The sequence below is a fragment of the Saimiri boliviensis genome, chromosome 1 (genome assembly GCF_048565385.1).
Source record: "Saimiri boliviensis isolate mSaiBol1 chromosome 1, mSaiBol1.pri, whole genome shotgun sequence".
In the NCBI taxonomy this organism is placed as follows: Eukaryota; Metazoa; Chordata; class Mammalia; order Primates; family Cebidae; genus Saimiri; species Saimiri boliviensis.
This window is the reverse complement of record NC_133449.1, coordinates 127,140,952-127,165,922: the sequence shown is the minus strand read 5'-3', so window position 1 is coordinate 127,165,922 and position 24,971 is coordinate 127,140,952. Positions and strand designations below refer to the sequence as shown.

Genomic DNA, 24,971 nt, shown 5'->3' with positions numbered 1-24,971 from the left:
TGACTTGCATGTTCCTTCTAGAATTGGATGCTTTGAGCATGCAAAACACTTCAGCCTGCAGCTAAGTTTGTTTGGGGTGACGTATATAGAAGTAGAGACCTGAGGAGAGCCTTACTTCTCCTCTCCTTTAGGAAACTGACTTCGAGGCTCCCGGGGAGGAGTGCACTTGGCTTGAGAATGCTGCCACTGTCACCACTGGTTTGCCAGTTTTTGTTTTGTTTTGTTTTGTTTTTTTTGAGATGGAGTTTCACTCTTGTTACCCAGGCTGGAGTACAATGGCGCAATCTCGGCTCACTGCAACCTCCGCCTCCTGGGTTCAGGCAATTCTCCTGCCTCAGCCTCCTGAGTAGCTGGGATTACAGGCACGTGCCACCATGCCCAGCTAGTTTTTGTATTTTTAGTAGAGACGGGGTTTCACCATGTTGACCAGGATGGTCTTGATCTCGTGACCTCGTGATCCACCCGCCTCGGCCTCCCAAAGTGCTGGGATTATAGGCGTGAGCCACCGCGCCTGGCCAGTTTTTCTTTTTTAAAGGAAAAATAAAGCCTGGCACAGTGGCTCACGCCTATAATCCCAGCACTTTGGGAGTCTGAAGCGGGTGGATCACCTGAGGTCAGGAGTTCAAGACCAGCCTGGCCAACATAGTGAAATCCCATCTCTACTAAAAATACAAAATTATCCAGATGTGGTGGCACACGCCTGTAGTCCCAGCAACTTGGAAGGCTGAGGCAGGAGAATCACTTGAACCCGGGAGGCGGAGGTTGCAGTGAGCTGAGATCATGGCACTGCATTCCAGCCTGGGCAAAAAGAGCGAAAGTCCATCTCAAAAAAAAAAAAAAAAGAAAGAAAAAGTCACTTTCTTGCAAAGTGGCTTTGGGATTTTTTATGCTAAACATTCCATGGTCATCTAGATTTTGGTTTGATTCATTGGAACTATAGTCACCTGCTACATAAGAACGTTTCAGTTAACATCCAACCACATGTACAACACTGGTTCTGTAAGATAATACCATATATTTAGTGTACCTTTTCTATGTTTAGATAAATTTAGACATACAAATACTTGCAGTGGTGTTAAAATGCCTGCAGTATTCAGTTCAGTAACATGCTGTGCAGGTATGTAACCTAGGGGCAATAGGCTGTCACCTATAGCCTGGGTGTGTAGCGGGCTGTGCCATCTTGTATTGCCTAAGTCCACTCTATGATGTTCTCACAATGGTGAAATCACCTAATAATACATTTCTTAGAACATGCCCCTGTCATTAAGTGACACGTGAACTGATGATCATTGTAAGATTTTTGAAAAATTGAGGCTACTGAAAACAACCAACTAGTTTAAACTACTACAGTAACAATTATTTCAGGCAAGAGTCATCAGTGGATGCTCAAACTAGGAAATGACAGCGTAATGAGAAACACGATATGTAATCACAAAGTGTCTTCCCATAACATACTGATTAATTGCAAAAGGAAATAGAGTAATATTGTAGAGGAGAAACCTGGCAGATACCGTTTTAACCAAGTAATTAAAGTTAGCAACACCAGTGATGGGACAGGTGAACATCATGTGCCTTCTGATGTGCCCTGAGAAGGACACAGCATTTTTTTCGTGCATTCTGCCCGAAACATATATACTGATCTAATCGTGGGGAATCAACACACAGCCCAGATTTATAGAATCTACAAAATATATGATCTCAACAGTGTCAAGATTATATACTTACACACACACACTAGAGAAATAATTAGGGGCAAAGCAAGTATAGTAAAATATTCACATTTGGGGAATTTGGATGAAAGACATATGGGAATTCTTTGTATCACCTTTGCAACTTTTACTCTGAAGTTACTTCAGAATAGCAAAATAGAAAAACTGGTTTTTACCATTTTTCCAGTAAAAAATTATAAATGTGAGAATGGACAAGATAAGTTGTATGTATTTGGCAAAGAGAGCTTGACAAATAGAATTTTTCTTTTGTTCTGAGGCAAGGTCTAGCTCTGTCACCCAGGTGAGAGTGCAGTGGCGTGATCAAAGCTCACTGTAGCCTTGACTTTCCAGGCTCCTACCTCAGCCTACCAAGTAGCTAGACTACAGGCATATGCCACCATATCTGGCTAGTTTCTTATTTTTTGCAGAGACAGGGATATAACTATGTTGCCCAGGCTGGTTAGTTATTTTTATAGTACGGTACCATCAAAATCTCGTGTGTTCTGGTAAATATCCAACAAAAAACTGGTGCTTATGTTCTCCAAGAGACAAGTATAAGAATATTGTAATTCTTACACTTGTGCTGCCTGTAATCCCAGCAATTTGGGAGGCCGAGGCAGGTGGATTACCTGAGGTCAGGAATTTGAGACCAGCTTGCCAACATGGTGAAACCCCGTCTCTACTAAAAATACAAAAAATTAGGTGTGGTGGCAGGCACCTGTAATTCTAGATACTTGGGAGGCTGAGGGAGGAGAATCACTTGGACCCGGGAGGCAAAGGTTGCAATGAGCCAAGATCACATCATAGCACTCCAGCCTGGGCAACAAGAGTGAAACTCCATCTTGAAAAAAAAAGAAATATTCATAACAGATTTATTCATAATGCCTTGAAACAAGAAATAACCCAAATGCCCATCAACCACAGAATGGATAAATAAGTAGTAGTTATTCATATGATGAAATATTATATGGTAATAAAGATTGCTGAACTACTGTTACATGTAACTACTACATGAACTGCTATAGGCATGTAGCATGCAACAACATACATGTAGCAGTAGTTCATGTAGCATGCTGCACACTACATATAGATGAATTTCACATGCATAATGTTGAACAAAGCATATGCAGAAGTGTACAAAATTTATGATTTGGCTGGGCGCAGTGGCTCACACCTGTAATCCCAGTACTTTGGGAGGCTGAGACAACTAGTTTACCTGAGCCCAGGAGTTCGAGACCAGCCTGGGCAATACAACAAAACTGTTTCGAGAGAAAAATACAAAAACGAGCTGGGCATGTTGGCACATACCTATAGTCCTAGCTACTCAGGAGGCTGAGACAGGAGGATTGTTTGAGCCCAGGAGGTTGAGGCTGCAGTGAGCTGTGATCATACCACTGCACTCCATTCTGGGCAACAGAGCAAAATATGTCTCAAAAATATATACATCCAGCCGGGCTTGGTGGCTCAAGCCTGTAATCCCAGCACTTTGGGAGGCCGAGGCGGGTGGATCACGAGGTCAAGAGATCGAGACCATCCTGGTCAACATGGTGAAACCCCGTCTCTACTAAAAATACAAAAAAATTAGCTGGGCATGGTGGCACATGCCTGTAATCCCAGCTACTCGGGAGGCTGAGGCAGGAGAATTGCCTGAACCCATGAGGCGGAGGTTGCAGTGAGCTGAGACCGCGCCATTGTACTCCAGCCTGGGTAACAAGAGCAAAACTCCGTCTCAAAAAAAAAAAATATATATATATATATGTATATATGTATATATATGTATATAAATATATGTATATAAATATATATGTATATAAATATATATGTATATAAATATATATATGTATATATATACACACATATATATATACACATATATGATTTTATGTATGTGGAGTTCAAGAACAGGAAAAATAATTGATGGTGATAGAGGCAGAGTAGTGTTACCTTTAGGGCTATTGACTGGAGGAGGTACTTCTAGAATATAAGAAATACTCAGTGTATTGATCTGGGTAATGGTTACCATATGTATGTGTGTGTGTGTGTGTGTGTATATATATATATACACGCATGGACACACATTTATACTAAGTATACATATATGTACATAAAAAGTAATCATGCTGAACACTTAAAATTTGTACATTTAGAGCCAAGCATGGTGGCTTATGGAATCCTAGCACTTTGGGAGGCCAAGGGAGGAGGATTGTTTGAGCCCAGAAGTTTAAGACCAACCTGGGTAATGTAGCAAGACCCTGTTTCTACAAAAGAATTTAAAATTAGCCAGGCATGGTGGTGTGTTTCTGTAGTCCTCGCTACTTGGGAGGCTGAGGTGGGAGGATTTCTTCGGCTCAAGAGTTGAGGGTGCATTGAGCTATGATCATGACAGTACACTTCGATCTATGTGACAGAGAGAGACTATATCTCTTAAAAAATAAAGTTAAGTTAGGCCGGGTGCAGTGGCTCACACCTGTAATCCTAGCACTTTGGGAAACCAAGGCAGGAGGATTACTTGAGCCCAGGAGTTCAAGACCAGCCTCGGCAACATGGCAAGAACCCTGTCTCTACAAAAAAAATGTAAAATTAGTCAAGATCACACCATTGCACTCCAGCCTGGATGACGGAGTAAGATTCAGTCTTGGAAAAAAAAAATAGACCAAGCACAGTGGCTGACACCTGTAATTCCAGCACTTTGGGAGGCTGAGGCAAGTGGATCACGAGGTCAAGATCAAGACCATCCTGGCCAACACGGTGAAACCCCATCTCTACTAAAATACAGAAATTAGCTGGGCATGGTAGCGTGCACCTGTAGTCCCAGCTACTCGGGAGGCTGAGGTAGGCGAATTGCTTAAACCCAGGAGGTGGAGGTTGCAGTGAGTGGAGTTCATCCCACTGCACTCCAGCCTGGTGACAGAGTGAGACTCCGTCTCAAAAAAAAAAAAAAAAAATTGTGATATATATACATCATAGAATACTACGCAGGCATAAAAAAGAATGAAATCATATCTCTTGCAGCAACAAGGATGGAGCTGGAGGCCAATATGCCATGTGAAATAACTCAGAAACAAAGTCAAATATCACATATTCTCACAGTGGGAACTAAACAATCGGTACACTTGGATATACAGAAGGAAGCCACAGACACTGGGGACTCCAAAAGTGGGGTGCTTGAGAGGGATGTGAGGATTGAAAAATTACCTGTTGAGTATAATGTTCACTATTCAGGTGACAGGCACACTAAAAGCCCAAACCTCACCACTGTGCAGTATATTCATGTAACAAACATGCACATGTACTCTCTGAATCTATATTTTAAAAATGAATGTGTGATTGTGTGTATGTAAAAGGCAAGGAAGATGATGTTCATAGAAACATTCAAATATTTGGTATGCATGTCAAACATCCAATTTTCTGAGAATCCCTTCTGTGCTAGGCCATGGGCTGAGTGCTAGGATGCTGAGCCGAGACAACTTCTGTGCACTGAGGTGAGGAAAGAAGAAAACTAAGTCATCAGTGTGGTGAGGATGAGGAGGAATAGTTGAGAAGTTGTGTCACTTTTTTTCCGTCAGCAGTGACACATTTTCTCCTCTGATGGACTTGAAAGTGCTCCCTCTTGCCAACTCCCCCCGACCCCTCAGCAGTGAACTGCTGAACTTGCAGAACGCCCTGGGCTTCATGATCTTGAGAAGCAGCCAAAACTGGAACAGCAAAAACCATCAATGCTGGAGAACAAAGGCCAGTATTATGCATCCTAAACTTAGTGGGCTCTTACACTGTTAGGATGACACAGAAAGCACTTGTGCTTAGAAAAGAAACTGATCTAAAAAGAAAGAAATGTCCTTCCGCCACGCATACAGCCTTTGCTGTATGGAATTGTTCTTAGTGCATCAGCAGTTTATGCTGCTTCTCCTATTTTGTCTTACCATCCCTATGGACTTTGTAACACTAAAACGTTTCCTTGGTTTAGTTGGTAGAGTTTTTTTGTCTTTGCCAAATGTTCCAGACTCGTTTGAGATCCCCAAATAAAAGTTTGTTTAAAGAACAATTTTAATTCTTGACCCTTCTGCCAAAAACAAAAAAAAAAACAAACAAAAAAAACCCAAAAGGCACTATCATTCACGTCGAGTTTTTCTTTTTTTTTTTTTGAGACGGAGTCTCCCTCTGTTGCTCAGGCTTGAGTGCAGTGATGTGATCTTGGCTCACTGCAACCTCCACCTCCTAGGTTCAAGGAATTCTCCTACCTCAGCCTCTCGAGTAGCTAGGATTACAGATGTGTGCCACCGCACCCAGCTAATTTTTGTATTTTCAGTAGAGATAGGGTTTCACCATGTTGGCCAGGCTGGTCTGAAACTCCTGACCTCAAGTGATCCACCCTCCTCAGCCTCCCAACGTGTTAGGATTACAGGCGTGAAACACCGCTCCTGGCCCACATTGAGTTTTTCTAGAAGGTTTGTTTTATTCATTTATTTATTTAGTTAGTTGGTTGGTTAGTTAGTTAGAGACAGTCTGTGTCCTTCAGACTGGAGTGCAGTGGTGTGATCTCAGCTCACTGCAACCCCGCCTCCCAGGTTCAAGTGATTCTCCTGCCTCAGCCTCTTGAGTAGCTGGGATTACAGGCACCCGCCATCATGCCTGGCTAATTTTTTTGTATTTTTAGTAAATATGGGTTTTTTGTTTTTGTTTTTGTTTTTGAGACGGAGTTTCGCTCTTGTTACCCAGGCTGGAGTGCAATGGCACGATCTCAGCTCACCTCAGCCTCCGCCTCCCGGGTTCAGGCAATTCTCCTGTCTCAGCCTCCTGAGTAGCTGGGATTACAGGCACGCACCACCATGCCCAGCTAACTTTTTGTATTTTTTTTTTTTTTTTTTTTTTTTTGAGACGGAGTTTCGCTCTTGTTACCCAGGCTGGAGTGCAATGGCGCGATCTCGGCTCACCGCAACCTCCGCCTCCTGGGTTCAGGCAATTCTCCTGCCTCAGCCTCCTGAGTAGCTGGGATTACAGGCACGCACCACCATGCCCAGCTATTTTTTTTGTATTTTTAGTAGAGACGGGGTTTCACCATGTTGACCAAGATGGTCTCGATCTCTTGACCTTGTGATCCACCCGCCTCGGCCTCCCAAAGTGCTGGGATTACAGGCTTGAGCCACCGCGCCTGGCCACTTTTTGTATTTTTAGTAGAGACGGGGTTTCACCTTGTTGACCAGGATGGTCTTGATCTCTTGACCTCGTGATCCACCCGCCTTGGCCTCCCAAAGTGCTGGGATTACAGGCTTGAGCCACCGTGCCCGGCCATAAATATGGGTTTTACCATGTTGGCAAGGCTGGTCTCAAACTCCTGACCTCAAGTGATCTGCCTGCTTCAACCTCCCAAAGTACTGGAATTACAGGCATGAGCCACCGTGCCTAGCCCTGTTTTCGCTTTTTGACTATTATGAATAATGCTGCTGTGGATATTTGTGTTTGAGACTTTGTGTAGATATTTATTTTCAGTTCTCTTGGATATTATACCTAGGAGTTTTTATTGTGGTCAGAAGATAATTGGGCCAGGTGTGGTGGCTCACACCTCTAATCCCAGCACTTTGGGAGGCCAAGGCGGGTGGATCACAAGGTCAAGAGTTCGAGACCAGCCTGGCCAACATGGTGAAACTTTGTCTCTACTAAAAAAATAGAAAAATTAGCTGGGCATGGTGGATGCATCTCTAATCCCACCTGCTTGGGAGGCTGAGGCAAGAGAATTGCTTGAACCCAGGAGGTGGAGGTTGCAGTGAGTTGAGATTGCACCACTGCACTCCAGCCTGGCGACAGAGCGGGACTCAGTCTCAGAAACAAAAACAACAAAAGAAGAAGATACTTTCTGTGATTGCAGTGTTTAAGTTTATTAAGTATTGTTTTATGGCATACTGTATTCTCTATTCTGAAGAATATTCCACGCATACTTGGGAAGAATATGTATTCTGCTGTCGTGGGGTAAAGTGCCCTGTATATGCACCTCCATCAACTGGACACAGTTGGTTTATAGCAGGCGTCCCCAAACTATGGCCCTCAGGCGGCATGCAGCCCCCTGAGGCCATTTATCCAGCCCCCCGCCGCACTTCAGGAAGGGGCACCTCTTTCATTGGTGATCAGTGAGAGGAGCACAGTATGTGGCGGACCTCCAATGGTCTGAGGGACAGTGAACTGGCCCCCTGTGTAAAAAGTTTGGGGACACCTGGTTTATAGTGTTGTTCAAGTCCTCTATTTTCTTCTAGTCTTCTATGTAGTTGTTTTATTATTGAAAATAGGATGTTAAGTCAACTGCAGTGATTCATGCCTGTAATCCCAGCACTTTGAGAGGCCAAGGCAGGCTTTCTGTATTTGTTATTTTTATACTGTGATTGATTGCAGGTAACTGAATCTGGAAAGTGAAATCCATAAGGAGGAACTACTGTACATTTATTGTAACATGTTGTTTTGAAATGTGTAGATGGGAGATGAAGCTTATTAACTGGTACCAATATACAGCTTGATAGAATAAATTAGGCTTAGTGTTGGGTAGATTAGTAGGGTGACTCTAGTTTTTTTTTTTTTTTTTGAGACAGAGTTTCGCCCTTGTTACCCAGGCTGGAGTGCAATGGCGCGATCTTGGCTCACCGCAACCTCCGCCTCCTGGGCTCAGGCAATTCTCCTGCCTCAGCCTCCTGAGTAGCTGGGATTACAGGCACGTGCCACCATGCCCAGCTAATTTTTTGCACTTTTAGTAGAGACGGGGTTTCACCATGTTGACCAGGATGGTCTCGATCTCTCGACCTCGTGATCCACCCGCCTCAGCCTCCCAAAGTGCTGGGATTACAGGCTTGAGCCACCGCGCCCGGCTGACTCTAGTTTACAATAATTTATTGTATATTTCAAAATCGCTGAAGAGAATAATTTGAATGTTTTGATCAAAAAGACAAGTATTTAAGGTGATGGATATCCTATTTACACTGATTTGATCTTTACAAATTGTATGCATGTGTTAAATTATCACACGTACCCCCAGAATATGTACATCTGTTACATATCAATTAAAACCATTTTTGAAAGAAGTATGCATACATTATGGAATAGCTAAATCCAGCTGATTAACATATGTATTACTTCACATACTTTTTTTACTGGTAAGTACACTTAAAATCTACTTTCTTGGCAATTTTCAAGAATACTATACATTACTGTACAATGTATTTACTATGCATCGTTATTAGTTGTGTCATATTATACAGTAGAACTCGGTCAGAAACTTTTTGTTCTTTGACTAACATATCTGTTGATGGGCCAGGCGCGGTGGCTCAAGCCTGTAATCCCAGCACTTTGAGAGGCCGAGGCAGATGGATCACAAGGTCAAGAGATCGAGACCATCCTGGTCAACATGGTGAAACCCCGTCTCTACTAAAAAATCCAAAAAAATTAGCTGGGCATGGTGGCACGTGCCTGTAATCCCAGCTACTCCGGAGGCTGAGGCAGGAGAATTGCCTGAACCCGGGAGGCGGAGGTTGTGGTGAGCCGAGATTGCGCCATTGCACTCCAGCCTGGGTAACAAGCGAAACTCCATCTCAAAACAAACAAACAAACAAACAAACAAAAACAAACATATCTGTTGATGATTGATTCTTTTTTTTTTTTTTTTTGAGACGAATCTTGCTTTGTTGTCCAGGCTATAGTGCAGTGGCTCAATCTCGGCTCACCACAACCTTTGCTGCCCAGGTCAAGCGATTCTCCTGTCTCAGTCTCCCGAGTACTGGGACTTACAGGTTCATGTCACCATGCCTGGCTAATTTTGTGTGTTTGTCAGGGGGCGCGGTTTGAGATGGAGTCTCACTCTGTTCCCCAGGCTGGAATGCATTGGCACCATCTCAGCTCACTGCAACCTCTGCCTCCTTGGATTCAAGTGATTCTCCTGCCTCAGCCTCCCAAGTACCTGGGATTACAGGTGCCTGCCACAGCACCTGGCTAATATTTGTATTTTTATTAGAGACAGGGTTTCACCACGTTTGCCAGGCTGGCCTCAAACTCCTGACCTCAAGTGATCCACTCGCCTTGGCCTCCCAAAGTGCTGGGATTACAGGTGTGAACCACTGCGCCAGGCCTATGATTGATTGATTTTTTTTTTTTTTTGAGACGGCATTTCGCTCTTGTTACCCAGGCTGGAGTGCAATGGCGCGATCTCGGCTCACCGCAACTTCCGCCTCCTGGGTTCAGGCAATTCTCCTGCCTCAGCCTCCTGAGTAGCTGGGATTACAGGCACGTGCCACCATGCCCAGCTAATTTTTAGTATTTTTAGTAGAGACGGGGTTTCACCATGTTGACCAGGATGGTCTCGATCTCTTGACCTCGTGATCCACCCGCCTCGGCCTCCCTATGGTTGATTCTTATTTCAGTGTATAATATATTTGTCTCTTGCACCTTTTGACTTAAAGTTTATTTGTCTTACTTAAAGTCACTTAAGTCTGATATGCGTGTAACTACCCCAGCTCTCTTTTGGTACTATATGCATGGGATATTTTTTTGCATACTCGCATTTTCAGCCTATTTGTGTCTTTGGATATGAAGTGAGTCTCTTCTAGATATCATAATACAGTTGGATCATGTTTTTTAAATCTATATTACCAATCTTTGTCTTTTATTGGAGAATTTAATCCATTTATATTTAAATTAATTACTGATAAAGAATCACTTCTGTCGTTTTGCTGTTTGCTTTCCGTATATTTTTTCTTCCATTAATGACACCTTTTGTGTTTATTTTCTTGTAGTATATTGTTTTAATTGCCTCCTCATTTTCTTCTCTGTATATTTTTAAGTTATTAGTGATTACCCTGGATGTTATAATTCATATTTTAAGTTTATTTATTTGTTTATTTTGAGACAAGAGTCTCACTCTGTCACTCAGTCTGGAGTGCAGTGGCGTGACTCAGCTCACTGCAACCTCTGCCTCCTGAGTTCAAGTGATTCTCCTGCCTCAGCCTTCTGAGTAGCTGGGACTACAGGTGCCCACCACCATGCTCAGCTAATTGTTTTTGTATTTTAAGTAGAGTTGGAGTTTGGCCGTCTTGGCCAGGCTGGTCTCAAACTCCTGACCTAAGATGACCCACCATCCTTGGCCTCCCAAAATGCTGGGATTACAGGCATGAGCCACCTCACCCAGCCTCATTACTATACAGTTTTAATGTTTTGATTATTTATTGACCGTGTGTCACAGTCTTGTTGATTTGAATTCTTTCACTATTGAGTTTGAATATTGTTATTCGTTTTTTGTGAACTACCATTTCCTTTGATCATTAGACTCTTTGTTGGCCTTTCATCTGTGTTGCAGTTTATCTGAGCCTGGGCTTGATTCAGTGAGAGATATCTGCATGTGTGGGATGGTCCATCTTGACGGGACAGGTAGTTCCTCCTGCTGGAGGATGCTTGTTGGGCCAGCCCCAGGATCTCTCAAATCACTTGTTCATTCAGTGGAAATGCACAAATACCTACTATGTTCCAGGTCTGTGCTGGTGTTTGGGAAATGGCAAGAACCAGATACCCCTGCCCTGCCCCTTGTGAGCAAACAGACTTATCGGGTGGCACCAAGTAAGTAACGTGTGGGGTGTCATCTCAGAACATAGCTTTTCTGCTGAGCTGTGCCAATTTTCATTCTGTATCAGTTTAGAAAAATGTTGATGTTGGCCGGGTGCGGTGGCTCATGCCTGTAATCCCAGCGCTTTGGGAAGCCGAGGCAGGTGGATCACGAGGTCAAGAGATCAAGACCATCCTGGCCAACATGGTGGAATCCTGTCTCTACTACAAATAAAAAAATTAGCCAGGCATTTGGCACACGCCTGTAGTCCCAGCTACTTGGGAGGCTGAGGTGGAAGAATCACTTGAACCCAGGAGGTGGAGGTTGCAGTGAGCCAAGACTATGCCACTGTGCTCCAGCCTGGTGACAGAGCAAGACTCCGTCTCAAAAAAAAGGAAAAGAAAAATGTTGATGTCAACCAGGTGCCGTGGTGCCTGTCTGTAATCCCAGCTACTTGGGAGGCTGAGGCAGGAGAATTGCTTGAACTCAGGAAGCGGAGGTTGCAGTGAGCCAACATTGCACCACTACACTCCAGCCTGGAAAATAGAGCGAGACTCCATCTCAAAAAGAAAAAGAAAAATATTGATGTCCTCACATTTGCCCATCATGTCCTGGAAATGAAGTCAGGTTGTGTCCCCTCCATCTCAGCAGCTTGACCTTGGTGGGATCAGGAGGCCCAGTCCTCAGGGTGAACCTGGAGAAGGAATCCCTCTTGGGCACAGTGGGCCCAGGCCCGCCTCTGTGGGAAGCACAGGGTTTCAGAGGCTTTAGCTTTCTTCTGGAGGTTCGCCTCCCCTGATAGGCTCTTCCTTCCAGGACAGACATCCCACTGCTTATAGATGGCTGGGCCCCAGGAGACCGTGCTAGCCCGTACTCTGAGAGAAGGTAGGCATCCCTCACCTGCACAGGTAAAGCCCCACTGAGGTTTGGGGGAAGAGGAAACGGAGAGCCCATGCCTGAAGGACTCCTTTACATCCTGCCTGCAGCAACCCCAAGTTGTTCCCTCACCCATTTGCCCCTCTCCTCCCCCAGTGTGGCTTGGTGTTTCGGACGGTGGCAGGTGGGCAGAGGCACCACAGTATTCTGTCCTCTCTGCAGGGGTGCAGGCAGCTGCCACCATGCCCATCCTCCTGCCCAGCCTGGAGGATGACTTGTCAGACCATCCCCTGGACCAGGGGCCCCCCGACCCAGCCTGGCAGCCCTGCATTCCCACCTTGGCTCCAGCTCCCACGTTGCCAAAGAAGCCCAAGTTGCAGGCGCCTGAGGAAACGTTTCCCACTGACTGGAGCCCCCCACCCGTGGAGTTCCTGCCAAAGAAGCCCAAGTTGCAGGCGCCTGAGGAAACGTTTCCCACTGACTGGAGCCCCCCACCCGTGGAGTTCCTCAACCCGAGGGTGCTGCAGGCTGGTCGGGAGGCCCCGGCCCAGAGGTGGGTGGGTACGGTGGGCCTCCAGGGCCTGAAGAGACAAGCCAGTGAGCTGCCCAAGGAGTTGGAGCAGGAACACCTGGTCTCAGACCCAGAGAGGGACCTGCCCTTGCTGGAAAAGCTGTTCTGGAGTGCGGCAGGCCAGACCCAGCAGGCTGCAGCCCCAGAGGTGAGCCTGTGTCCACCCCTTGCCCTCTCCTCCTTGGCTACCCATCTTCAGCCACCCCTTCTCAGTCACCCCAGCCCAACCCCCTTCTCAGCCACCCCCCATCTGCCCTTCTCAGTCACCTCCCCTTGACTAACCCTCTTCAGCCGCCACTCCCACGCCTCAGCCCTTGGGCCCTTGTGGATGGGAGTACATGTCCCCAAGGCCATGATGCACCTTGCCCTGTGTCTCTATCAGTAATTCCTGCTGACAGTTGGCTTTGGGTGGCACCAAATTCGATGCTACTTCATGGGGTCCCTTGAGGCTTTCATGGCCAGGGTTAGGGTTATGGCCCCGGAGCAAGGAGGAACCTCTGGGCTGAGGTCTGGGCTTGGTTGTCCACAGAGACTCAAGCTGACTGTGGTTCAGTGGACCGGAGTCCTAAATGGAATTTGAGTGATGAACTTCAAATTGGGAGTAAGCTCAAGAACACTTAATTCTAAGAATGGGCTTCAGCAGTCTGTAACAACCTAAGGTTGGGGGAGGGAGAGGGGAAGAGGGGAACAGAGGGAGGGAGAGAAGGAGGGACAGAAGGAGAGGTGGGGGAGAGGGAGGAGTAGGGAAAGGAAGGGAGGGGGAAAGGGGAAGAGGGAGGGAGAGGAGAGGAGAGGGCAATAGGAAAGGGGACAGTAGGAAGGGGGGAGGGAGAGGGGAGAGGAGAGAAGTTCTTTGTCTTTGATGGGGAATGGTGTTAGATCATGGAGAATGAAAAGAGTGCATGCAGGATAGAGCCTGGTGCGGACAGGCTATGTGGTGTGGTATGCTGGCACGTGTGATTGTTGTCGAAGTTATCTCTGAAAGCATACGAGGAATGCCTACCCCATGGGCACCTGTGGGGAGGAAATAGGTAGCTGGGGGTGGGGGTGGGGAGACATTTTACCGTGGGGCTTTACACTTTTATTTTTTAATCATATGAACATAGTATCTTTTCAGAAAAGCAAACAAAATAAAGGGCTTAATTAGTTTTTTTCCTCTTTTCCCCCTCTGTCTTTGTGCTTCTCTTTGGTCCCTCCTTCTTACGTCCTATTTCTCAGTTCCCCTCAGGGGGCTCTGGAAGCTACTTCAACAACCTGGACTACTTACTGCAGGAGAAGAGGTGAGCACAGGGCAGGGCCATCAGGGGACCCTGATTTCTGCAGGGTTGCAGGAGTCCCGGGACTCACCGCAGAGTCTTGTCACCGCAGAGTCTTGTCAGAGTATAGCCACCTCCCACCCAGACTCGGCCTGCCCTGTGTGGTCTGATCAGTAACAGGCACCGTGGGATGGTCTCCAGGTCAGGGGTGGTATCACCAAGGCAGAGAGCCCCCAGACTCCCACCTCGAACAGAATCCTCCTCTGGGTCCCCTGTCCACCTTGGCTCTATTCTACCCAACTCCTGCCAGTTCAAAGGTGTCTCTTCCCACTCAAGGGTTCCATGAGAGGGAAGTGGAAAAGCAGACAGCTTTGCGGCTGAGGGTTACAGCCTGGCTGTGGCTGGAGGGTCATGCTGGGCGGACAGGACTTCCTAGCACTTCTGCCGCTGCCTTCTACCCCAGCATGCAGGCACGCTTTGCCCATTTTCCCATCTACTCTGTGAGTTTCACACCTGCTTTTTCCCAGCATAGTAGCTTCTAACCAGCTCTCTCCCTGTCTACCCTAAGTAGTTTCCAAAGACAGCTGGTGTTTGATGAGATTGAAAATACGGAGGGAGGTGCAGGTGACTGGGCCTGACAGGGGCAGGGTGCCCTTCATGGGGGCCTGCTCTTTGGTGGCACGTGAGCAGATTGCTCACACTTCCTAAGTCTTTGTCCTCTCCTGTGGTTGTGCTGTGTCATTTTCATTCAGTGCATGTCCATTGTGTTTGCAGTTAAGTGTGAGTGGGGGCAATGCCACCCTGGAACACTGGGGGTTCTTGCCCCAGCTCTCCTGGTGGGAGGACCGATTCCCACTCTCTCCACCTGCCTCAGGGTTCCCAACCTCGTGGCAGGGAGCTCCTTGTGCACTGGAGGTCTTTGGTGCGTTCCTGGCCCTCTGGCCTGCCCCGGAGTCACCTCGTCTGCCTTTGCTGTGCAGCCCTCTGGGCCCCTCCAACCTGGGACTTGTGTTATTTAGCTCCTTCCCCTGAATAGATTTTCTCCCACTAGATCATGTGTTAGGGAAGGGACCATGCGTATATATTTCCATGGTGCCTAGCACGGTGATGTACATTTAGTAGATGCTTGAAAATACTGGCAGGAAATGAGCAGCTGGGGCCTCCTTGTGCCTACTCCTCAGTGTGCCTGGCATTGCCAGGGTCCTGCTCTATGCTAGTCAGCTCGGGCTGCCATAACAGGATGGCACAGACCGGGGGGCTTAAACGTCACAGTTACTTTTCACAGTTTTGGCAGCTGGCAGCCCAGGATTGAGGTTCTGGTCAGTCGGCTCCTGGTGAGGGCTCTCTTTCTTGCTTCTTGCTGTGTCCTCATGTGGCAGAGAAAGCGTAAGCTCTCTGGTGTTTATTCTTTTAAGGATGCGAATCCTGTGGGTTCAGGACCCATCCTATGGCCTCATTTTACCTTAATTACTTTCTTACTCTAAATACAGCTACACTGGTGTTAGGGCTTCAACATAGGAATTCTGAGAGACACAGACAGTCCAGAGGACACTGTGTGCTGTGCCATAACAGACTCAGGATAGTGGAGCTGATGGTGCAGCCCCTGCTCCCCTGGCAATTTAGCATCATTATCTCATACTCCCCACACTGTCACGTTGCACGGAGGAGCCCAGAAGGGTGACACCTAACTTAACCTGGAGTTGGAAAAGGCTCCCAGATGTGCCCTTGTCACTGAACTTTGCAGGAAGGGAAGTGTTGTTTGGTGGGAGGGGGATAACTACACATGTAAAGGTGGGTAAGACAGATCATGCTGGCCAAGATCCAAATTCTCAGTGCAGAGAATTTGGATGGGCAAGGCAGGAGGTGCAGTCAAGATGTGCGTGGGGCTGGAGCCTGAGGGGCCTTGTGGACACAAGGCTGCGTCATGGGAGAAATTTAAGCAGGCAGTGATATGTTTTCTCTTGTTTAAGAAAGTGCACAGCCGGGCGCGGTGGCTCAAGCCTGTAATCCCAGCACTTTGGGAGGCCGAGGCGGGTGGATCACGAGGTCGAGAGATCGAGACCATCCTGGTCAACATGGTGAAACCCCGTCTCTACTAAAAATACAAAAAAAAATTAGCTGGGCATGGTGGCGCGTGCCTGTAATCCCAGCTACTCAGGAGGCTGAGACAGGAGAATTGCCTGAACCCAGGAGGCAGAGGTTGCGGTGAGCCGAGATCGCGCCATTGCACTCCAGCCTGGATAACAAGAGCAAAACTCCGTCTCAAAAAAAAAAAAAAAAAAAAAAAAAAAAAAAAAAAGAAAGTGCACAGCTGGGCACGGTGGCTCATGCCTGTAATCCCAGCACTTTGGGAGGCCGAGGCAGGTGGATCACGAGGTCGGGAGTTTGAGACCAGCCTGCCCAATATGGTGAAACCCCGGCTCTACTAAAAATACAAAAAAATTAGCCAGGTATGGTGGCACGCACCAGTAGTCCCAGCTACTTGGGAGACTGAGGCAGAAGAATCGTTTGAACCCAGGAGGTTGCAGTGAGCCGGTATCATGCCACTGTACACCAGCCTGGGTGACAAGAAGATTCTGTCTCAAAAAAAAAAAAAAAGCGCAGGCTACTTTTGGAGAAGGAGTGGGAAGGGCAAGAGAGGGACAATGATGAGGGGCTGAAGGGGGCCTGGGACAGGGCTCAGAGCCGGGAGGCCCCTGGGAGGAAGGCAATGGAGCTTCTGTTGAGACTGGTAGTCTGGGTGGTAGACATGGTGCATTGGAGGGGCCCAGTCACATTCAGCTGGAAATCACCCAGTGAGTGGCTGGCTAGCAGGATCTGAGCTCATGACAGGCCTGGGATGGAGAGAAAATGTTAGGGAATTGAGGACCCGTGGGCACAGCCAGAGTGGGGCAACTAGAGGGGCCAGACAGGGGTTGGGGAGGCTCCCAGGTCTCTCTCCACAGCCTCCCAGGGCTCTCTCCCTGCTCAGGCTCCCAGAGCAAGGACAGGGAAGGATGAATTGGTTTGCAGGGCGGGAGAAGGGTGAGGGGTCGGAGCTCTGACAAGGTAACAGGTGTGTGGGGCCTATTGTGGGGGCCAGCTGAAAGAGGAAGTCAGGCATGCAGGGGCTGGTGGCGGAAAACAGAGCCCCAGGAGACAGGTGCAAAGGGTAAGGAGAGAAAGGGAATGATCAGGAGCAGGGGAACTGACCTAAGTGGCTGCAGATTGAGGCCTCGTACATGTTGGGGATGCCAAGGAGCCAGGGCACGGGATTTTTCCGGGTTGTGTGGCTGAGGAGCAGAAGGGCTAGGCCCAGGCCTTAATGTGTTAGAAAAAAGAACTGGCTTGGCACGGTGGCTCACACCTGTAATCCCAGCACTTTGGGAGGCCAAGGCAGGCAGATCATGAGATTAAGAGATAGAGACCATCCTGGCCAATATGGTGAAACCTCGTCTCTACTAAAATACAAAAAATTAGCCAGGTGTGGTGATGTATACCTGGAGTCTCAGCTACTAAGGAGGCTGAGGCAGGGGAACTGCTTGAACCAGGGAGTTGGAGGTTGCAGTGAGGCGAGATCACACCACTGCACTCCAGCCTGACAGGGCGAAACTCCGTCTCAAAAAAATAAAAAGAACAAAGCTGGGTGCATGGCTGTTGTCCCTTGAGAGGCTGAGGCATTTGAGTCTACAGTACACTTTTGTCGTGTCTATAAAAAGCCACTGTACTGTGGCTCAGGCAATACAGTGATGCCTGGTCTCTTTTAAAAAAAAAACAAAAAAAAAAAAAACAAGGTACACAAGACACAAGAAAAGATGCATTGGAAATCATGTGGTGAAAACCATCTCCTCCTGACCTGCCTGCTCCTCTCTGCTCATTTGGGGAAAGCACGGTCTATGTAATGCAACCCATCCCATTGCTTTAAAAATCTGTGTGAGTGGCGGGACAGCATGGCCCTCTGGTCCTGAAGTCTCGCCGTTTTGGTGGGAATCCCTGACTCCCAGCTCTGGCTCTCGTCTTTCTACAGGGAACAGGCCCTGGAGCAGGAGCAAGAGAGGCTGCTTCTGCAGGAGTGTCTCCATCTCAACTCCTTGGATACTGATGAAGATGAAACGCCACTCACACCAGAGCAGAGGTGAGGGGCAGGGGCCCAGCAGCAGCCTCTGAAGGGGAAGGACTGAGGTGCCAACACCCTCTAGTTTTGGAAAGAGTTTTGACCAAAATGGTACAGCGATTCATGTACTATTCGTAAATTCTGAAGCTGCCTCCTTCTCTTAAAGCCACATTCACTCATTCATTCGAGAAATATCTGGTCATCTGCTGTGCATCAAGGTCTTGTTTGAGCCTTTGCTACACAGGGATCATAAACCATGGCTTGCTCTGCCCCAATTATCTGCCCAAATCCACAAAAACCAGATCTCTTGGGAAAATAACTGCACAAAACCACAATCTAGATGAAATCTGCTTTCGAGGGGAGGTTACGACCACGTGACATTTTTCATCTTCCCCTGACTGGAGAAGAGAAGGTAGCTCTGGATGAGGGCCCTGATTTAATTGGGCCTTTGGCTGGAGGGAGGGCTGGCTTCATCTCTAACTCGGAGCATCAGAGATGCCCAGGCCACAACCAAATCCTTCTTCAGGGCACACTGTTTTCTGTCTGTCTTGGTCTGTTGGGTTGCTAGAACAAAGGGCCATAGACTGGTGGCTTATAAGCAGCTGAAGTCTGTTTTCCACAGTGCGGAGGCTGGAGGTCTGAGATTGGGGAGCCAGCGGGATTAGTCCTGGTGAGAGGGCTCTTCAAGGTTGCAGACTGCCTAAGTCTCTCTGTCCTCACGTGATGGAAAGAAGCAAGAGAGCTCTCTGGGGCCCTTTCATAAGGGTGACAATCCCATTCGTGAGGGCTCCACCCTCATACCTCATCGCCTCCCAAAGGCTCCACCTCCTAATACTTTCACGCTGGGGGTGAGGATTCAACACATGTATTTTGGGGGGGACACAAACATAAGCCCCTAACACCGTTCATTCACCCATTTGTCAATCTGTCTATCCATCCATTCACCCAACAGACATTTATGGAGTGCCAGCTACGTGCCAAGCTCTGCTGTAGCTTCAGGATATGGCCGGAACAAACCAGACAGATCTCTGCCTTTCCACTACTTGTGCTTTTGGTTCAGAGACAAACAGTAAATAAGATCAGTGAAGGTGTACCACAAGGGCTCCTGAGAAAGGCTAGTGCTGGGGACATAAGGAGTGCTAGGAAGGGTATGGAGCTCTGATGAGGGCTCAGGGAAGGCCTTGTGAGCAGATATTTTAAGCAGCATCTGGGAGAGATGAGAGCCAACTCCAGGGGCCCTGGTGTGGTAGCGCACCTGGCATGTGGGAGGCTGGAGGAGGGGGCCGGTGGGGGACAGGAGGTCAGGGAGCCCAGGGGTAGACACAGGGGAAGCTCTTGGAGGCTTTCCTCTGAATTGAGCGGACATCGGCTGAATGGGACCCTCTGGATGCTGTGGTGAGTATAGACCAGTGAGGTGTGGGGGCCAGGACAGAAGGGAGGGGACCAGGGGCAGAGGAGGCCTCAGCAGGAATCCAGAAGTAATGACAGTGCCTGGGAATGGGGTGAATGCTGAGGAGTGGGCATTTGCTGATGAATGGATGGAGGGTATGGGAGAAAGAGAGGAACCAAAGCAGGGAACCCTAGGGACTTGGGTCTGAACAACTAGAAGGTTGGAGTTATCTTTAAATAAACTGGGGGAGGCTGGACATGGTAGCTCATGCCTGTAATTGCAACACTTTAGGAGGCCAAGGCAGGAGGGTTGCTTGAGCCCAGGAGTTTGAGACCAGCCCCAACATAGGGAGACCTTGTCTCTCCTAAAATATTTTTTTAATTACCCAGATTCCGTTATCTTGAAAGGTGAAAAAAAAATCACCCAGATGTGGTGGCACATGCCTGTAGTTCCAGCTGCTTGGGAGGCTGAGTTGGGAGGATCACTTGAGCCTGGGAGGTGAGCTATGATAGTACCACTGCACCACAGCCTGGGTGACACGCAAGACCACATCTCTTGAAAAAAAAAAAAAAGGTGGGAAGATTGAGTGCATTCTGGGAATGGGGTGGGCTTTGAATCAAGGATTCATTTGGGGGATCCTGGGGCATCTCCATCCAGGAAGGCTGCTTGGAGAGGCAAGCTTTGGAGTTACTGTGTACAGAGGACATTTAAAGCCACAAAACTGGGGCTGGGCACGGTGGCTCACGTCATATAATCCCAGCACTTTGGGAGTCTGAAGCAGGTGGATCACTTGAGCCTGGGAGTTTGAGACTAGCTTGGCCAACGTGGTAAAACCCCGTCTCTACTAAAAATAACAAAAATTAGCTGGGCATGATGGTGCGTACCTGTAATGCCAGCTACTCAGGAGGCTGAGGCAGGAGAATCACTTGAACCTGGGAGATGGAGGTTGCAGTGAGCCAAGATCACGCCACTTCACTCCAGCCTGGGCAACAGAGTGAGACTCCATCTCAAAAATAAAAATAAGTAGCCGGGCACAGTGGCTCAAGCCTGTAATCCCAGCACTTTGGGAGGCTGAGGCGGGTGGATCACGAGGTCAAGAGATCGAGACCATCCTGGTCAACATGGTGAAACCCCGCCTCTACTAAAAATACTAAAAATTAGTCGGGCATGGTGGCGTGTGCCTGTAATCCCAGCTACTCAGGAGGCTGAGGCAGGAGAATTGCCTGAACCCAGGAGGCGGAGGTTGCGGTGAGCCGAGATCGCGCCATTGCACTCCAGACTGGGCAACAAGAGCGAAACTCTGTCTCAAAAAAAAAAAAATAAATAAATAAAAAGTAAAAATAAGTAAAAAATAAACAAAGCCACCACACTGGATGATCACCTGGGGAAAGAGAAGAGCAGAGGCCCAAGGGCATGGGGCCCATGGCATTTGGTGGCCACAAGGAGAAGATGGTAAAGGAGACTGAGCAGGTTGGGGGAAGCCAGATGCCCAGATACCAGGCCGCTGGCCTGGTCACAGTGCCCTGCACAGGAGCAGCTCTGCTGGAGACAAGCCTGACTGGAGTAGACTCCTGGAAAAACAGGAGAGGACGAAGGAGAAGAATGGCAGTAGCTGAAAAGGGAAGCGGGGTCAGATCCGTGCAATGGTTCCTTTCTGTCTTCTTTCTCTGTTTCTCTTTCTTTGATACAGGGAGTAATAGCATGTCTGCAGACTAATGGTAGTAGCCAAGAGAGCAGAGAATCGATGTTACGGAGGCTGGAGGGGAAACTTAAAGAACATGTGCCTAAGAGAAGCTGTACTGAGCTGCAGGGGAGGAGGTGGCCCCAGCCATGTGGCCAGGGCAGGTCAGGCAACACACCCGGCTCCTCTGCCACCCAGGCCTTGCTGCTTCTGTGAGCCTGGCCGAGGTATTATTTAGTGCTGCTCTAAGTACCACATGAGCGAAGTTCTGGTGCACACCCTAGGTTAGCAGTCTGCATTCACTTCTGAAGGGCCTGTTGAGTGACAACACAATGATTTCCTGGTGGTGGGAAGAGGTGGCCTGCTTTAGGATCCCCACATTGCATGGGTACGTAGAGACAGTTATGAGCCACACCTGGGCTGGCTGTTTGCCTTTTTTTTGAAGGTTTTCTGATAATCTCTTCCCCCGCCCCTGAGATGGAGTATCACTCTGTTGCCCAGGCTGGAGTACAATAGTGAGATCTCAGCTCACTGTAACCTCCGCCTCCTAGGTTCCAGGGATTCTCATGCCTCAGCCTCCCGAGTAGCTGGGACTACAGGTGTGCGCCACCACGCCTGGCTAATTTTTATATTTTTAGTAGAGACAGGGTTTTGCCAGGTTGGCCAGGCTGATCTTGACCACCTGGGCTCCAGGGCTCAAGCGATCTGCCCGCCTCGGCCTCCAAAAGTGCTGGGATTACAGGTGTAAACCAGTGTGCCCAGCCTCTAATCATCTCTTGACTAAATCAAGGATCAGCAAACTTTCTGAAAAGTTTGTAAATAGCAAATATTTTAGGCCTGGAGGACCAGGTGGTCTCTGTCAACTCTGCTGCTGCAGCAGGAAGCTCCCACAGATGCTGGGTGAATGAAGGTGCCTGGCTGTGCAGCGGCGAGCCCTTGTTGCAGAAACAGGCCCGGTGCAGGACTTGGCCTGCAGGCTGTACTTTGGCTGGCCCAAATTAGAAGGACCCCTGCCTCCTGACTGGTGCCAATTTGTTTTTTTGAAACAGAGTCTTGCTCTGTCACCCAGCCTGGAGTGCAGTGGCATGATCTCAGCTCACTGCAGCCTCCAACTCCTGAGTTTAAACGATTCTCCTGCCTCAGTCTCCTGAGTAGCTGGGACTACAGGTGCTTATCACCATGCCTGGCTAATTTTTGTATTTTTAGTAGAGATGGAGTTTCACCACGTTGGCCAGGATGATCTTGATCTCCTGACCTCGTGATCCACCCGTCTGCCTCCGAAAGCGCTGGGATTACAGGTGTGAGCCACTTCGCCCAGCCTGGTGCCAGTTTTTACGGTGAAAGTTTGGGAATGTGTTCTGACTTGAGCAGCTGTTAGAGCTGGACAAAGAGCTCCTTGCACGCTGCCCAGAGATCCAGGGAAAGGCGGCCGTGAAGTCCCACATGGACTCCCACATGGGCAGATGCTGCTTCCTGTCTGATGTCACAGGAAGTATGACATGGTGGGGCATGAAGACTAAATTTAATTAGCGTGTTTAAGGCCAAAGGCCTCCTTCGGCAAGAGCACTTTGGCAGCATTAAATTTGATGAAAGCAACTTTCTCTCTGAGCTAAGGTGCCTGGATATGGTTTCCAGGTTCTCCACTCACTAGATACATAGCCATGGCCTCAAACCTTTTAAAACCTTTTTAAAATCTCTGCAGCAAGAGTAATTCTTCCAGCTCTGTATCTTTCTACCAAGTACATCAGCATTCCAGAAGTCACGGCTTGGATGTTTTGAAATTCCTCACAAAAAGGGAGTTGTCTGTGCAACCAGCTTAACACAGAAGGTAGTGCTGGCTTTGAAATCACTGGTAATTTTCTGGGCGCATGACGTTTTCGAGTGGTGCTTTGAGAAAGCCTCTTTGACAACAGCCACTTTGAGGTGGTGGTTTTGATGTGGGATCATTTGGATGGGACTGTTCAACTTTCTGTTTTACAAAAGTCCCTCACCAGTGTACAAAGCCAGCAGCCTCTTCCATCCCTGAATGGGGCCAGGAAAGGGGGTGGAGGTCAGGAAGGCGTGCTTAGGGTGGGGGCTGGGCGCCGACTGCCAGACAAGGCGTCATCTAATTGCCACAACTGCCCGTCACAGAAGCGACCCCTGATAATCCCAAGCAAGCATCTGTGTATGCTCTAATAATTGGTTTGCATCTTGAATGGGTGGCATCCTCAATTCTCCATTTCTTAAAGTTGAAAGACCTTGCATGTGTGCTGCGCCTGGGGCAGAGGCAGATACTTAAACCACAACATCATCCTTTATTCTCAGCTCTAGGCCACACGGGAAATCCCCAATTAGATGTATAAGAGTCGCCTCATAACTCCTGATAATGCACATACATTACAGCCAACATCACGGAAGTCCCTTTAAAAGATGGTTTTGGGGACAGAGCTGGGACTCCTTTATAGATTAGCTTAGTTCTTACAAGGTTTTTTTGTTTGGTTTGGTTTGGTGAGACAGAGTTTCACTCTGTTGCCTAGGTTGGAGTGCAATGGCGTGATCTTGGCTCACTGCAACCTCCTCCTCCCGGATTCAAGTGATTCTCCTGCTTCAGCCTCCTGAATAGCTGGGATTACAGAACTGCGCCACCACAGACAAAGGGAGCATGCGCCACCACATCTGGCTAATTTTTTTATATCTTAGTAGAAATTGGTTTCACCATGTTGGCCAGGCTGGTCTTGAACTCCTGACCTCATGATCCCCCCGTCTTGGACTCCCAGAGTGCTGGGATTATAATCCAGCACTCTGGGAGGCCAGGGTGGTGTGAGCCATGACCCCTGGCTGGCTGCTTTTTTTTTTGAGACAGAGTCTCCGTCTGTCACCCAGTTGAATACAGTGGCACAGTCTTGGCTCACTGCAACCTCCACTTCCCAGGTTCAAGCGATTCTCCTGCCTCGGCCTCCCAAGTAGCTGGGATTACAGGTACCCACCACCACACCCAGCTGATTTTTGTATTTTTAGTAGAGACGGTTTCACCATGTTGGCCAGGCTGGTCTTGAACTCCTGACCTCATGATCCACCCACTTTGGCCTCCCAAAGTGCTGGGATTAACAGGAGTGAGCCACCGCGCCTGGCCTAGGCCTTTAATAATTTGTACATTTTTTCAAACTAAAAAACAAGTTAAGCAATAGATACAAAACTAATGGCAAAGAAATGAACCAAACAGGAAATCGTTTCACCATTTGTGCAGCGGTTTGGTGAGATGCTTCCCGAAGCCTGCAGGGTCAGAGTCCTCCTGAGTCTGCGGCATCATTGCCCTTCGTTGTGCCATTTTATCCTCGGGACCACCCTGTGATATGGGTCAGGACTTTACCTTGGGTCACTTGTCCAGAAAGTGAGACAGGTTCCACATGCTAGGCCGGTGGGCCACAGGTGATACTGTGTCACACCCAGTGCCAGCTGCTCATGTCCAGATCCTAAGGAGGCTTCTAGGCTGTTCTACCCTTCGGTTTGCTGTCTCAGACAGTGGGCCTGGCTGGGAACCTGGGAATGGACTGTCTCCTGGTCAGAGGAAGAGAGGCAGTGTCCAGAGCTTATTTTATTTTATTGTTCCTGTTGTTGAATATGTGTTACATTGCTATAAAATCAAAAAGAACACAGTTGTATGAAGTAAACAGGAAATTGCCATCTCTTCCTCTACCCTCCCTCTGATTCTGCTCCCTGGGGTGACCCTCGATCTTAGTGGGATATGTCATATGCTGGGGGTGGGCGCCGCACGTGTCTGTGCATATGTGTGTCTGTGCATATGTGTGTAGGCGTGTGTGTGTACACACACCTCTGCTGCTGTT

At 48.2% G+C, this 24,971-nt stretch overlaps 1 protein-coding gene across 1 annotated transcript in view; it reads left to right on the top strand.

Annotated features, from left to right (window-relative positions):
• FAM178B (family with sequence similarity 178 member B) overlaps positions 1-24,971 on the top strand; it is a 118,597-nt gene that overhangs the window by 8,067 nt on the left and 85,559 nt on the right. The window contains 5 exon segments of the mRNA XM_010352038.3: positions 12,094-12,162; positions 12,376-12,533; positions 12,609-12,872; positions 13,943-14,004; positions 17,987-18,094. Coding sequence (XP_010350340.2) covers positions 12,094-12,162; positions 12,376-12,533; positions 12,609-12,872; positions 13,943-14,004; positions 17,987-18,094 — 661 coding nt within the window.